Below are 16,227 nucleotides of genomic sequence, written 5' to 3'. Positions count from 1 at the left end.
TCATTTTTTTTTCTTTTTTTGCAATAAAAGAAACTAACTTAAATAATCTTTAATAAATTTTGAGAAGCCATGAACATATTAGAAGAGTGTTTGAAATCAAGAGCATAATAATGGGAACAAAAAGTTCTAACACCTTACCTGCTGTTCACAAAATTGGCATTGTATGGTCATGAGATCTGTGCTACATGTGTCTTTGAAGCTACTTGCAAATGTCTATTTTGGACTTTTGTTCTGAGCGTGATAGCAATTGCTGCACCCTCATAAAAACACACCCACTTCAAGGGGATTAAAAATATGGAATTGTTTTGGTCACACCAATACAATCATCATTGAGCATACTCTATCCCAAAAGAAGTCAACAATCTGACTTAGGCCCCAGTCATTCAGGCCTACTAATCAGTAGTTTGTGACCCCTGGGAAACACTGGTTAGAGAAGGAAATCTCTTCCCTGACCAATTGTGAGTGGTTGCAGGAGGTTGCTGATGTACCTTGGTGAAGAGGTCATAAAGAGACATACCCCGCTGCGCTGAAAACCACCTTCTGGTTGCTTCTGTCCCTAACACAGTTGCCAATAGTTTGCATGGAGACAGGTTTGTTTGCAAACACTTTCCAACTACTTGCTGAACAGTGGTGAAACTGTGATGAGTATGACGCAAATAGGACTCTTTACCAAGAAAGTAAAAGTTGTGGCTTTGGAAATTTTTGAATTCAAGGGTAAGGCACAACTTTTACTCTGAAGGCAAACTCTCTCCACATCAGTTTGCATCACTTTGCAAACTGATGCAAACAATTACACTGGTGGTTACTTGGTGACTATTTGCAAACAAGTTGGTCTCTTGCATGCAAGCTACACAACACAGTACCAATTGTGTCGTTGGTACCAAGCTGATTCCTAGTCCTGTCCACAAAAATGCATATTTTTTAAATAGTAGTAATTATTTACTGTAGTTTTATCCAACACCTTTAAGCATTTATTTAATTCTGGTATTTTGATAAACAGGGAAAATAAAAACAGATATGTAATACCAGCAAGCAAATAAAAATGATTTTTATCTTTGAACTTCCCTTCTCGTTTTATAGGTCTTTTGTGCTTTTTCGTTCTTCTTTTTCATTTCTGCTACTTTTATTTTGAAAGGTGGTGAATAAAACTAAACAATAAAACAAAGCACTTTTTTTTCAAGCAAGGATCCCCATGCTTTGTACAACAAGCTCAGCTAAGGCACAACAAGCTCGGCTAATTGTCTTCAGCTCCCTTCTGCATTTACAGTTCTATTGCCGTTATCTGTCACCAAGATCAATGTAAAAGCAATAATACCTAGTTAACAGTCAGGAAATATAGCAAAGATATAAACAGCCTGCATAAATACATACTGCAGGTTGAGTAATAGGCTTTTAATTACTAGGAACAGGGAGAAATTGTTGGCAATTTTCAGATGGACAACTAATATGTCATACTGGTGGTTTCAAGATGAGGAGAACACAGCAGAGAGAGATGAGTGGGCCCTCTAGTGCTCAACATGGAGAAGTACCTGAACCTGAACTTCCTGTGATACCTCCGCTAATCAAAGTGAAAGATGCCCACACATCGAATGCAATCAGGACCAAGAGGAAAAGTCAACCTGTAAAAATGACTTCAACTACTTTGCCTCTAAAAAAAATTGCTCTTTACTTTTAATTCTGTATATATTATTACGGTGGTCTACTGTACCAACAGCTGCCCAATAAAGCAGATGGATGCCGGGACTGATCGAGACTGGGATATTCATCAACACTGAACAGGATTATTTGTGGAGCATTGCATCACTCAACTGTAGGTAATCCTTCACTTTTACACGGCACATTATCCACGCCATGTAATGCACATGAGTTCCTGCTCCTCATAAAGAAATATTGTAAAGTTTTCTCCAGCTTGCTCTTCTTTATACAGCGTAATAACCTGAATGGACTTCCAATTGTTACAATAAAGCCTAAGCTGTAAAGAGAGCTGCAGTCAGTGTTGAATCCAGGATGTGATGACTGATTATTACTGATTACAGTGTGTGTGTGTGTGTGTCTGTGTATGCTGTTGACTGGAAAGATGGAAAATGTATTCATATCCTGACCTTGAAAAAAAACAAATATAAAAAGTAAAAAATCTCTACACTTTCTTTTCCCTTGAGCACCAATATAAGTATTACCACAAATAAAGTAATATTGTGTATGTGTATTTTTATGCTGTGTTGTTTGGACCACTTGAGGGCGACATAACCACCCTTTTAAGATGATACAGTGAAACTGCACACTTATCAACACTGGCATGCATTCACATTCCAGTTATTGTAACAGTTATCGCCAAACTAAGCACAGGTGCAGACAAAGCATTCCTCTCCATGGAAACAAGTAGCACAATGTGCCCCACCATACCATAATGGATACTCAATGACAGCTTGAGGAACCTGACATGTGGCTGTAAAATTTTAACCAGCCTAATGATGATCTAGATGAGATGAAATCCCACAAGACCCAAAAGTCAACATACTGATGCCAGATACCACAGGACACACCCACAGATCCAGTGTCTATACTCAAATGGATCAAATCTGTTTTGTTTGCTCAAAGGCACCAATGGCTCACAGTAGAAAACTCCTGGGTTCAAATTTCTTTCCCGGTGGAGTTTGCATGTATTCCCTGTGTCTGCACAGGCTCCCTCGGTGCACTCCAGCTTCCCCTCGAAACATATGAATACAGTTAGAATAACAGGCAATTCTAAATTTGCCAGTGATTGGTCCAGGGTGTACCCTGCCTCTCACCCTATGACACCCCATGACAACAGAGAAATTGAATCAACAAACTGAATTGATCACAAAATAAAAACTACATATATAAGATTGGCTTCCAAGTCTGAAAAGAAAAGACAGTGTAGAAGTTCCTTTCGTGTATTCAGAAAAGTTCAGCTATAGGGAAGTCTGGAAAATCAGGTGTCCACTTTACTGATGAACTTGGTGTAACTAGTTAGTTTGAGATCTAAAAGAATACAACATGAAGTTCAGCTTGTAAATCAGTCCCCACTGGAGTCAAACAACAGTACAAAGAAGGGAAGGCCTAGTTTGAGTGTCTCTGCAAACCAAATTTGTGCAGAGACAGCAAACCTTGAAGAAGTTTATATATCCCACTGAACACCAAGAGCATATGCTATAGCAAAAAAAAAACCAAACAAGCAAAAAAACTAAGTGTAAAAAAAAAGAAAGAATCAAAATGAAATCTAAAACAATCCCAAACATATAGCCAAAGAAATGCTTTTGTCTTGTTACTATATAGTAATAGCATGGTGCCTCTTATGTGCATTTCTATTGGCCAGTTGTTGTTGCTCTATATCTGTGTTATGTGGCTGAGTGTTTGGCACGTTCTTTTGCTAGAGGGGCTTTTTTTAAGTCCCTTTTTTGTGTTTGAGCAGCCTCCTGCTACTCTGTATCTTTTGTCTGGCCTTTATAATGTCGTCTAAGTCCCTGGCACTACATCACCATCTCCTCCGTTGTTAGGCCACTGTTGGGATGGAAGTCAACAGATCTCTATGGCCATGAAAAGCCCTCTCATTAATTCTGCAGAGAAAGACTCGATTACCGAGCTCCGGACACCTTACTGCTGAGAACAGCCTTTCCCCGCATGCATTGATTTCTCTGGTCCTTTCAGCCTTCACCCCCCCTCTCTCTGTCCAGGCCAGCTCAGTATACACATTCGCCACACCCAACCACCTACCCACACAACCACAAACACACACACTCCTCCACACTGAATCATCTGAATATCATCAGACAATTCATGATGAATGCTAACTAGACAGCAGCTCCAGCTTTGATTAATGAAGATACCGTGCTGGTTCACAACAGTAGATCTGGCGCCTCACAGCCCAAACCGCAGATAACTGTTCAGTGGGTATTAATCATGGTTAACCAGGCAGCAGTTTCTTACTGGACAAAATGAAGTAACTTACTCTGGACATTCTGCATAGCTGCATACTTGTATTCACATGGCAATGACACTCCATAATGCACAAGGTGAGCTTTTGATCTGAATTTAATTACACTTGCACCCTCCACATCTTCTCTGAGCCCTTGATACTTCTCCAGCTTCTCATGTTCCTTCCTCCGGATGTTGCTATAATTCAGTATTGATATATACATATATATATATAGTATACAGTATGCATATATAGTATACAGTATACAGAAAAAGAAATAGTATACAGAAACATCTGTGCTGAATACGAGCTGGAAGTCCCGAGGTTAAAATGGGAGACGCCCCCTAGGGTGGTGGAGAATGACCGAGCTAAGATCCTGTGGGACTTCCAGATACAGACGGACAAAATGGTGGTGGCTAACCAACTGGACATAGTGGTGGTAGACAAACAGAAGAAGACGGCCGTAGTGACAGCAGGAAGAAGGAATATGAGAAGCTCGAGAAATACCAAGGGCTCAGAGAAGAGCAGTAGCAGTACTAAAAAAGCCCAGACAACTGAGCAGAATCACAAAGAAATGGCTGAAGATGAGGTGGATAATGGGAAAAAACTGTTTCCAATCAGTGAATTCTCACTGGTTTTCATTCAGGTTTTCATTTGGTCACTTGGGTATATGTGAACCATGGAATGGTCTACATGGGACACTACAAACAAGCACAACAAAAGCCACCAAACAACATTTTTGCAAATATGAAAATGAATGGCATCTTCATAAAGTGTGAATGAATTGTTGGCATAAATCCAAAAATCATTAAGATATTACTGTAAAATAAGAATGTCAAGAACAAGTTTTACAAAAACAATTTACAAAGGGAATAAATAAATGTAGTAGAAACAAGTTAACAGACTAAATAACCAAAAAAAATGTATAGAGAAGGGGTTTTTTTTCTTTCTTTTTTTAATCATTAAATAAATTTTCAAAAGTTCATTTTGTTATGTATATTTGAGAAACAGCCCTTCGAAGTGAAGCCAAATGCTGACTTCTGTACACCATCCTGACATAACAGAGGTACGGTTAGATGCCAAATGCTGGAGAACATCGCACTCTAGTGGTCATAAAGAGTCAGTCAATGCAGTACTGCATGCAGATGACCTCTCCAGGGTGTACACCGTCTTTTTTTTTTTTCTTTTTTTCTTTTTTTTTGCGCCTGTCCCGTTTGGCTCTTTTGCCATCAGAATTATTGTCTAAAGGCAAAGAAAGATGCCCAACGGATTTACTTTACCAAACTGACCATCCCAGCCTTGCCATAATGGTCCATTTGATTCACCTTTTATTGTTTATTTTATTTTCATTTGCTGAATACGGGACAGACTTTACTGGGAGAAAGAAACAGGCAAAGAAAAACAGCTGAGAAGAGGGACAGGGAAAAAAGGGCAAAAAACAAAAACCAACAGAGCAAGCAGACAAAAAAATACATATATCGATCACCTGGATCACCTGTTGAAAAAGAAAAAAGAAAACAAGCAGAAGAAAACGAGAGTAATAGGATAAACAACATCACAACAATATATGGGAATATGGCAGTAAATACTAAATGTTAAACATTATTGTGCAGCACGTGAGATCGACAGCGCACAGTGTGCTTTGAGGTAGGAGCCAAAAAGGGTGTAGTTTGTGTGTGTGATCACCCGTGTGTACACCTGTGAGCATGGACGCTTGTTTTTTTTTTTAAAAGGTTCCTTCATGTAATGATCTGCTAGAGGGTGTGGGGGGCCACTGCCCCATCCTCCAGGGCATGAGGCAGGTATGGAGGAGATCGAAACTCCAGACATCCAGGGGCCCCCAGAACACAAGAGACCAAGGAAGACCAACAGAGGGGCAGCTGCGTCACTATCCCCGAAAGAGCTGAGGAGAGTCCCAGATGAGGCGTCACTCAGCAGCCGCGGAGCAGAAGCCAGGGGTTGCAGTGGCGCCCTGTGGCTCCGCCGGCAGCCAGCTGTGCCTGAGTGACCGAGCCCTAGGCCGAGGCCGAGGCACCCGCCTCCGGTGGCCCGGCGAGCCCGAGGCTCCAGGCCCCAATAAGCAGCCGCCAAGGAGTGAGCCGGTGTGTACATGGGCGCCATCCCTAGACACAAAGAACCACCAACGCACCGATGTCTGAGGCGTCTGCCACCGGCAGGGGAAGTGGTGGGGGAGATAGGCCTCCAAACCTTGGAGGCCTGAGATGTTCCCAGAGAGGTGGCGTCTGATACCCAACCTGACATATAGACACAGACATACAGGCACACACAGATACAAACATCCATTCCCACCCTCATGCTCTCATAAACAATTACTCCACACTCAACCAACGTGGAGACAGACATAAAGAGACGCTGTACACACAATCACACTCCCCAAGCGTACTCTAAGAACCGGGTCTAGGTACCCTTGCCCTGGAGGAGGAAATTGCACCCAGACCCAGGTGGTGTTACCTTTTTCCCTGAGGTGGGGAGAAGCAGACCGCCCCGACTCCGCAGCGGCAGGGCCCCACATACCAGACCCCAGTCGGACGGCCAACTCCTCCTCCTCCTGCCCCCGCTCCAACAGGCCGCAGAGAATGGGGTGTGAGAAGACTCAAACCTTCCTCCACCCGCTCATATGTAGTGTTGGTGTATGTTTGTTCTAGGGTGCATTTAAAACCCAGGAGAGCGTGGAGCTACCTGCCAGAGAGCAGCAGGTAAGCGCATAGCCCCTCCTGCTAGCCCTCAATGTCTACGTGTAGTTAAAATTGAGAGGTGGGCAACGACGCCAGGGGTGAGGTGTACACCCTGATGGTGATTTGGATTCCATATAGCATGCCCACCCCAAGATCCTATATGTATATGTAATGAGAGTGTGAGTAATGTGAATGTCTAAGTTGTGGGATAAAATTGAGGTAGAGGCAGCCAGAAGGGGACGGGGGATGCCTCCTCTGCACCCTGGTGACACACCCCACCCCAAGGCCCTGCATGTGTGGGTGATTGTGGTGGAGCGGGAAGAGGGAGGCAGCTGGAGATGGGGAGGAAGGAAGGAGGGCAGTGACCCCTCCTGGGGCCAGCTCCCCGCTGACCCCAGTAGGCACCCCATGCTCCACAACCCGCCAGGAAAGGGGGGGGCCCAGGCACATCCGGACCGGGGCCCAGTGCAGCAGCGCAGCCCGCCCCCACAGAGCCCGGGACAGTCCACCTGACCCCACCACAGAGAAAACTGTACCCACCCCATCATCCACTCATCTTCCAGACTACACAAGACAAAAGACGTCCAGGCTGAGATCTTCGTCCACCTCTCCTGTATCTCCCCTCCTGCAGAGAGTTCCTGAAGAGAGAGAGCTCCTGCAGGTGTAACAACCTCCCCACCAGTTGAAGAGCCCCCAAGGTGGCTCGATGCACCAGCGGCACCCTGCGCCAGACCCGGGCCCCCATACACCCACCCGCCCACAACCCCGGCACCACACCAACCAGGACCCAAGCCCCCGAGGCCCGGCTAGGGTCCCAGCCCAGAGACAGAGCGCCCCCAGAACCTCACGCCCGTCCCGGACCCACCCAGGGGCAGCCAGGCTACCAGGTCAGTAACCCACGTCCGTCAGCACAGACCCTCCTCTAGCTCCGCTGCACGCAGCCACGAGGAAAGCGTCACCTAAGAGCCAACAGAGCCCCCAATTGGCCATGACCGCTACCCCGGGTTGAGCCCCCGGAAGATGCTCCCGGGAACCCCCGACGCCCTAAGCCCGTCCCTACCCCCACACCAATCACAACAGTGAAGGCGGGACCAAACTATGACCCCCCACCCCCACTAGGTGATGGAGCTGATCAAAGTAGCCCAGAGCAATTGATCTGATGTGTTGGCAGAGGCTGTATCAAGACTAATGTAATCTAATAGATAATTTCTATATTGGTTAGAATTAAGATTATTTTTATTTTTCCAGTTCATGAGGACTGTTTTCTTGGCTATGCATAGGGCAGTGAAAACCATATGGGCTATATTCTTTTCTGTAGTGACATTATCTAAGCTGCCCAACAAACACACTAAAGGGGAAGTTGGAATGTTACATTTCAGACACTTTGACAAGTCTTCACATATCTCGTGCCAAAACTTCTGAACTGGTGGACAGAACCAAAGAGCGTGGATATAATTGTCCGGTGAGTTGGTTTGGCAGTGTGAGCAGTTGTTGGTAGACGTAAAGCCCATCTTGAACATCCGATGGCCTGTATAGTGCACTCTATGTAGTATTTTGTATTGAATTAATTGAAGACTGGGATTTCTAATTAGATGAAAGGTTTTTAAGCAGATCTGAGACCAGAAGTTTTGGTCTAAGTTAACTGATAAATCCGCTTCCCATTTTGCAATAGGAAGTGATATTGATTCATCTGTTTTAGAAAGCATTCTGTATATTTTGGACAGTAATTTGGGGGTTTTAAGAGTAAGAAATTGAACCACACTTGGTGGTGTTTGTAGTTCAACTTGGCCCGGTTTAAATTTCTTTTTTACTATGGATTTAATTTGTTGATACTCTAAAAATCTTTTCTTGTTGATCCCATATTGTGTAACTAGACTGTCAAATGAAATAAATTCTGTTCCTTCTAGTATATGTTCTAAATATCTTCATTAATCCCATGCAAACGTACACCCATTTGGAACAACCCTGACATATTACAAAACAATAATATGATAAACTTTACAGATTGGAGTGGTAAAGGGTGTACACCGTCTCTCACCCGGGCTCCAGCCTTCCTGCGACCCTGATAATGACAAACAAATGAGAATGTATAGATTCACAATGCAGTCAGACAAGAACAATTCTCCTAGCAACTGCTGAACCCAGACTCATGCATCAGTTTTCCAGACAGAAAAGTGTCTTTCATCTTTCTAGAGAAGATGCCTCCACTGCTGGAGTCCCAAGGTCGTGTGTGTTACATCACTGATAATGATAATGTGCAATGGAACTTGATTTTATATACCTGTGGCCATTGAAGTGATCAGAATACCTGAATTGAATGATTTGGATGGGTGGGTGTAAATATATATTATACCTCTGCTTTTTCATCCCAACATTCTTTATTTATCTTCTGTACTTCTCTGGCCTTTTCAGTCAGGCTTTTCAAAATAAGGCTGGTCTATCAAATTTAATTTCTTTCAAAGCAGCCATAATACACTGTGGACACTTAGTGGGTGTTCACACCACATCTGTAATACACTATCAGAAAGAATGTCCGCAGAGAAGTTTCACTTCATCAGACAAACCAAAACAAGCCAGAAAGCTGGTACTATGACGCACATGTTTTTGAGAATCTGACTGATTTTACAGTAAGTGACAATAAAGCTATGTGTCATCTTAAAAAATGCAAAGGCTACTCCCCATTTATGACTCATTCAGGGGTGAGTCATTGAAATATCGTTATTACAGTTTTTTCTGATGGCTTGAGCACATTTTTTGTAACTATTGGCTATTTTTGCAAAACTCTACACACAAATAAGAAAACCCTTCACCCAATCAGCAAAACATTGTAGTTTTCTTGTAAAAGCAAATAACCCTTGCTTAACTCTCCACACCTTTGTAAAAATGGTATTTTTGTATCCAACAGTTAACACAAGCCATCACATTAATAAGCACACAATGCACCAACTACACACTGATGGTATGGATAAAAACACATCTGGCTTTTGCTTTCTCTGTGCACAAGGTAGGCTATGTCAGATTGAGGTCATACTTTTGTCATAGATCCGTAAGCATAGAGGGATCCAAACTTCAAGTACTAGTGTTTATTCACACACATCAAAACAAACACAAGTGTTTATTTCCAAGTATAGGATTATTTGCAATCGCCATGTTGACTATGTGGGTTTCTTGGTCTGGAGTGAACATGCTTCCTCTGCCCCCAGCATCTGGTCGTCTAGCAATTCTGTAAAGTAACAATTTCAGTATTTTTACATCTATGGTATTGTTGTGTTTCTCATTAGCATATGGCAGTGCTACAAATCTTAGTGCAAAGTGACTGTACTAATCGATTCTCATTTCAAAATGTCCTTATGATGCTTGCTACAGTGTAGCGACTCCAGTTAGGCTGAACCCGTTGGCCTCCTCTGCCTCCTCTAATTCTCACTCTTCTCACTCTTCCTGCTCCTTCCATTGTACTCCACACGGACAGCTTACCTGTATTATAGTGCTTAGGCTGATTGCAAAGTGAACTAATTCTCTAAAACAGTTTTCACATGTGACAGTGTGCCAGACAGTTGGCAAAATAGTGTAAATAATGGGCATCAATATGTATAGTTTTTCTAGGAGTGCGTTGATCATTTGGAAATTGAGTGTAAAGCAGTGAGTTGTGTTCACAGTTCTGCAAAAAGAGTGCTGTGCAGTGGATTGTAACTACAGGTTTGCAAAGTGTGTGTTACAAAATGGCAAACTGAGTGCAAAGCAGTGTTTGTGCTTTTAGTTTTGCAAACTCAGTCAGTGGTTTTGCTATAGGTTTAAATAGTTTTAGAAATTGTGCTATAAGAATCACAGTTAGGGTTTAAGCATTCAGAAAAAAACTGTATTCCATCACATAGTTACTGTGAAAAAGGGAGTGTTATTTTGTATGGGTTTTTAAAACAAAGGCAATTGATAAGACAACCTAAGGTCAGACAAAAGAGAATGCTGTCATTTGTAACGCTTATAAACCCATATTAGATATTAATATTTTATTTGTTATTATCATATTTTATTATAATATATCAAATGTTAAAACATTTTACTACTTCAGGAAGAATATTAGCTTAGTTTAAATTAGATGGCAGCAAAAAGTCTCAAAAAAGAAAAGGAGGTATTACAGTTTTTCTGAATTGCTAAAACACTAAATCCAATTGTAAAATTAAACTGTCAACTATGAAAACTCTTTCATCAAATCAATCCCACAGGTGCCAAAATCTTAAACACTATTTATCTGGTCAGGACACCATTTGCAAATCTGAATCGCCCATTTGCCAAAACTCTAAACACATTCTCAAACACAAAACACATTTAGGAGTGTGGTGCACTTGTACCCAGAATGGTGCACACAGGCCACGGACGTTAAACACAACTAACACACTGTTTCCATCATTAACACACTACACACTCAAAATTGAAAACACATGTTGCAAACTCTTCTTCTGCTTTTTGCTAGATTCAATACAGCTTCATCCACAAAGATGTATTCATGAGGCCTAACCATTGAGTCAAGCTCAAAGATTCTCTGTACACAACAAACTGATTTTAGTTCTGTAAATGATATAGTATGATGTATACATGTGCTATGTATACAAGTATACTTATAACTACAGTTTTTCCCAATTGTTTACACGCATTTCCTGAAAGCATCTCTCATATTGTCAGAACCCTACACACAAATCCAAAAACACACACACACAATGGGCAAAACCTTTCAATTCTCCTGCAAAATGAAACTCTACATTCAAAACAACGTAATTTCTTGTCAAAATTGTGTTTTGTTTTCAAATGACACACACAAACCATCACATGAATAGACATTTATAAGAACCAGTTAAACACTGATTTGCTTACAGTTTTTTTCAGTCGCTAACAAGCGTTTGTCCAAACAGTTGTCACATTTGCAAAACTCTAAACACAATTAGCACAGCATCGGTCTGTTGTGGCCATACCATTCACACATTTCATGTCGTGTTCACCCAATATGCAGTCAGTGAACACATTTCCACAATGCTTACATTTTCTTAACAGACAAGCTATACCTCCCAACAAAATTATGGACTGTTTTTGTAGTATTTACGAATGTTAACACACAACATCCCACAATAGCAAAAACAATATTCCAAACCTTAGATACAGTATAAAAACCTCTGCTTCTGCAATGATATCAGTACAAAAACAATATCAATATCAAAAATATATCTCAGCTGATAATAAACAAACAATTGAATAATTGACACACAGCTGATTTATGTTGGGTAAATTGGGCCAACCACAGCTTATTCCATTCTGGCTTAGACTCAGTGGGGTTTATAAGGCAAGACCTTGAGGAGTGATGTTTTTGGAAACAAAAAAAAGACAAACACTGTAATGTCTGGTCGAGGAAGAGTAAGAGCAAGGGGCCCAGGGAGAAGAGCAGGCCCAAGGAGAGGGCAAGGTAGAGGTGTAAGAATGCGTGGTGGTGGCATTCCAAGGGCTGCAAGAACAGTAGTCAGTGATGAAATTCGTGCCACTATCATTGACCATGTAATCAACCATGGTCTTTCACTAAGAGAGGCTGGTGAAAGAGTGCAGCCCAATTTGAGGCGGTCAATGGTTGCCTCCATTATACGCATCTTTCAACAAACCAACAGGTTCTCACTTGACATGTCAATATGGTCATACAGTAATGCATATGTTGAATTTTTTGTCTTTCTAAAGAATGCAACGTCTTCCACCCTCTGGGGGAAGAGGAAAGCTCCTCAGTAATGATCAGGAGCTTGCCATTGTAGAAATGGTTGCTGCAAATAATGCAATAAAACTGCGTGAAATTCAAACTAGAATTGTGGCGGACCATGAGATATTTGACAATATCGATAGAATCAGCCTCACAACCATTACGCAGACATTGTCCAAACACAGAGTGCGGATGAAGCAGCTCTACACTGTTCCCTTTGAGAGGAACAGTGAGAGGGTCAAGGAGCTAGCTACGACGACAATATGTCCAGGTATAGTGTATATTCAATCCAATGTCCAGTTCTATAAGCTTTGCACTTTGCAAGTAGGTAAGCTACACAATACTAGGTTACAGTACAGTATGGTATACAGTAATAACATGACTTACATAAACTTTGTTTCAGAGAGTTATGGAATTGGAGGCCAACCAGGCCCCTCATGAATTCATATACATCGATGAGGCAGGATTCAATCTGGCCAAAAGGCGTCGACGTGGACGAAATGTAATTGGAAAAAGGGCCACAGTTGATGTGCCAGGACAGAGAGGGCAAACATTACCATGTGTGCAGCAATTGCAAATGCAGGATTACTCCTTCACAGATGTCAGGTTGGACCCTATAATACAGAGCGCTTGCTTGCCTTTCTCAATGATCTCCACCAGCGCCTGGTTCCAGAGCAGGGTCAGGAGGGTGTAAACATGAGGACCTTTGTAATTACCTGGGACAATGTGGCTTTCCATCACTGCAAGCATTAACAACATGGTTTGAAGTCCACCCAAGACTGGTAAGTCTCTTCCTTCCACCCTATTCACCTTTCCTCAACCCCATAGAGGAGTTCTTTTCTGCATGGAGGTGGAAGGTTTATGACCATCAGCCACATGACCAGATGTCCCTCCTTGAAGCCATGGATGCTGGCTCCAGGGACATCACAGTTGACGATTGCCAAGGGTGGATCCGACATACCAGGCGGTTTTATCCCAGGTGCATCGACTTGGATAACATCAGATGTGATGTTGATGAAAACATGTGGCCTAACCCTGAAGATCGCAGAGATTAGATGCAAATTTTTGCCTTTTTTAGCCCCCTCCCCTCCCCCTTTTTATCTTGGCTTTTTGCTGTTGTTTTTTTTGTTCAGAATGCTCTTGTGTGTTTCATGGATATTTTGTTCACTGTAAGCAATACTGTAAAACTTTCTCTGTCCTATCATACCGTGTTTCTACTGTACCTCCTGTAGTAAACAGTAAAGAAACAAAAACTTGTTTGCTTTTTACTGGAATGCTTTTGAATGTGAACATTACTGTACATGTGGACATACAGTTACCAACCAAGACATTTCTGGTGTCAAAATGGTGGATTGCATGTTTCGCATGCAAATACCTGTAAAACTGAAACATAAAAGTCTATGCAGTTTTTGTAATGTCAATAATAGCCAGTATTTTGAAACCTGGTGTACTTTGATTGACTGCATGTACCTTGTGAAGTGAAAACAAGTGTTATTCTTTGACAGACTAATTTCATTTTGAGTCAGATTTATAGTGTTTTTGTACAGTTAGTGTGTGCAGAGAAAGATGTGTTCTATTTTGAAATGAAGAGTTAGTATATATTTAACAAAATGTATTTTTGAGAAGAAAATTATCCATTTGGCCAATTGTGTTTTGTAGGTGTGAGTCTGTGTTAAGAGTTTAGAAAAAGTATCTGAAGTATGGGTAGGCGCTTGTTAGCGATTGAAAAAAACTGTAATGTAAAACACTATGACCACTTCTTCTCCAGTCATCATAATGACTTACAGTTTTTTCTGAATGCTTAAACCCTAACTGTGATTCTTATAGCACAATTTCTAAAACTATTAATACTTATAGCAAAACCACTGACTGAGTTTGCAAAACTAAAAGCACAAACACTGCTTTGCACTCAGTTTGCCATTTTGTAACACACACTTTGCAAAACTGTAGGCACAATTCACTGCACAACACTCTTTTTGCAGAACTGTAAACACAACTCACTGCTTTACACTCAATTTCCAAATGATCAACGCACTCCTAGCAAAATTATACACATGTATGGCTATCATTAACACTATTTTGCCAACTGTCTGGCACACTTTCACATGTGAAAACTGTTTTAGATAATTAGTCCACTTTGCAATCAGCCTAAGCACTATAAACAGGCCACAGGTAAGCTGTCTATGTGGAGTACAATGGAAGGAGCAGCAAGAGTGAGAAGAGTGAGAATCAGAGGAGGCCGAGGGAGAGGACGTGGAGGTGAAGAAGTTGGAGGAAGAGGACGTGGAGGTGAAGAAGTTGGAGGAAGAGGACGTGGAGGAGCAAGAAGAGGATGAGGAGGGGAAAGGGGAAGGGTAAGAAGAGTAAGAAACAGAATAACTGATGACATCAGAGCTACAATAGTGGACCATGTCATCAACCATGGGATGACCCTGAGGGAAGCTGGCCAACGGGTTCAGCCTAAACTGAGCCGCTACACTGTAGCAGGCATCATAAGGACATTTCGAAATGAGAATCAGTAAGTACTTTGTAGCACTGCCATACTCTAATGAGAAACACAACAGTACCATACATGCAAAAATACTGAAATTTTTACTTTACAGAATTGCTAGACGTCCAGATGTTGGGGGCAGAGGCAGAATGTTCACTCCAGAGCAAGAGACCCATATAGTGAACATGGTGATTGCCAATAATGCAATAAGACTGCGTGAAATACAGCAGCGCATAATTGATAATGACACCATCTTTCAAAATATACACAGTGCAAGCATTTCTGCACTAAGTCGTGTACTTGCGCGCCACAGAATAAGAATGAAGCAAATTTACAGAGTTCCTTTCGAGAGAAACACAGAACGCGTAAAGCAACTGCGATATGACTATGTGCAGGTAAGCTAGTGTCATTGGTTCTGAATTTGGAAGTGCATACTGTAGTGCTGTGCATGGGCCTGATGTGTTGCATTTGTTGTGTCTTGTTCAGAGAGTGATGGAACTAGAAGCAGATGCAATGGGACATGAGCTACTTTTTGTGGATGAGGCCGGTTTTAACCTCAGTAAAACCAGGAGACGTGGCAGGAACATTATTGGACACCGTGCCATCATCAATGTCCCAGGACAACGTGGTGGTAACATAACCATGTGTGCAGCTATAAGCCAAAATGGTGTTGTTCACCATCATGCAACCATAGGCCCATACAACACTGCACACATTATTGCATTCCTGGACACCTTGCATGACATGCTCACTGTTCAGAGACCAGAGCAGACCCGATATGTCATCATATGGGACAATGTTGGTTTCCATAGGGCTGCTTTGGTCCGCAACTGGTTTACAGACCACCCATCCTTCTTGGCACTCAACCTCCCTCCATACTCTCCATTCTTAAATCCCATCGAGGAGTTCTTCTCTGCCTGGCGCTGGAAAGTGTACAACCGTCATCCTCATCAACAGGTAGCCCTTTTACAGGCAATGGAGGAGGCATGTGGAGATATTGACCAGGCATCATGCCAGGCCTGGATACGGCATTCAAGGAGATATTTTCCCCGGTGCCTTGGACTGGAGGATATCGCATGCGATGTGGACGAAATTTTGTGGCCGGACCCAGAAAGACGACATGATGTAGGCTGATTGTCTTTTTTTCCCCTTTTTTTTTGTGAAATTCCTATTTTGTGTTCTGACTTTGTCTTGGTTTTGATGAGTGTGAATAAACACCAATACTTGAAGTTTGGATCCTTGTATGTTTACATGACAATATGACAAAAGTGTGACCTCAAATTGACATCTGTACACAGAGAAAGCAAAGGCCAGATGTGTTTTGTATTCATACCATCAGTGTGCAGTTGGCGCATTGTGTGCTTAGTAGATGATG

At 42.1% G+C, this 16,227-nt stretch overlaps 1 protein-coding gene across 1 annotated transcript; it reads left to right on the top strand.

Annotated features, from left to right (window-relative positions):
• The first annotated feature begins 14,969 nt into the window (after positions 1–14,969).
• LOC120435324 lies at positions 14,970–15,986 on the top strand. The gene is made up of 2 exons (XM_039604698.1): positions 14,970–15,247; positions 15,339–15,986. The coding sequence occupies exons 1-2, from the start codon at positions 15,002–15,004 to the stop codon at positions 15,984–15,986; spliced, it is 894 nt and encodes a 297-aa protein (XP_039460632.1). The 5' UTR covers positions 14,970–15,001.
• Positions 15,987–16,227: the final 241 nt, after the last annotated feature.

The sequence above is a fragment of the Oreochromis aureus genome, linkage group 20 (assembly GCF_013358895.1).
Source record: "Oreochromis aureus strain Israel breed Guangdong linkage group 20, ZZ_aureus, whole genome shotgun sequence".
NCBI classification, from domain to species: Eukaryota; Metazoa; Chordata; class Actinopteri; order Cichliformes; family Cichlidae; genus Oreochromis; species Oreochromis aureus.
Note: the sequence above shows the minus strand (reverse complement) of the source record. Positions and strands in the feature narration are given on the sequence as shown.

What these genes read in the sequence shown, in the direction of transcription:
- LOC120435324 (XM_039604698.1), top strand. Translation starts at nt 15,002, where the DNA reads ATGTTCACTCCAGAGCAAGAGACCCATATAGTGAACATGGTGATTGCC. An exon ending in TGCGATATGACTATGTGCAG is followed by an intron (nt 15,248 to 15,338) that starts GTAAGCTAGTGT and finishes TGTCTTGTTCAG; the next exon opens with AGAGTGATGGAACTAGAAGC.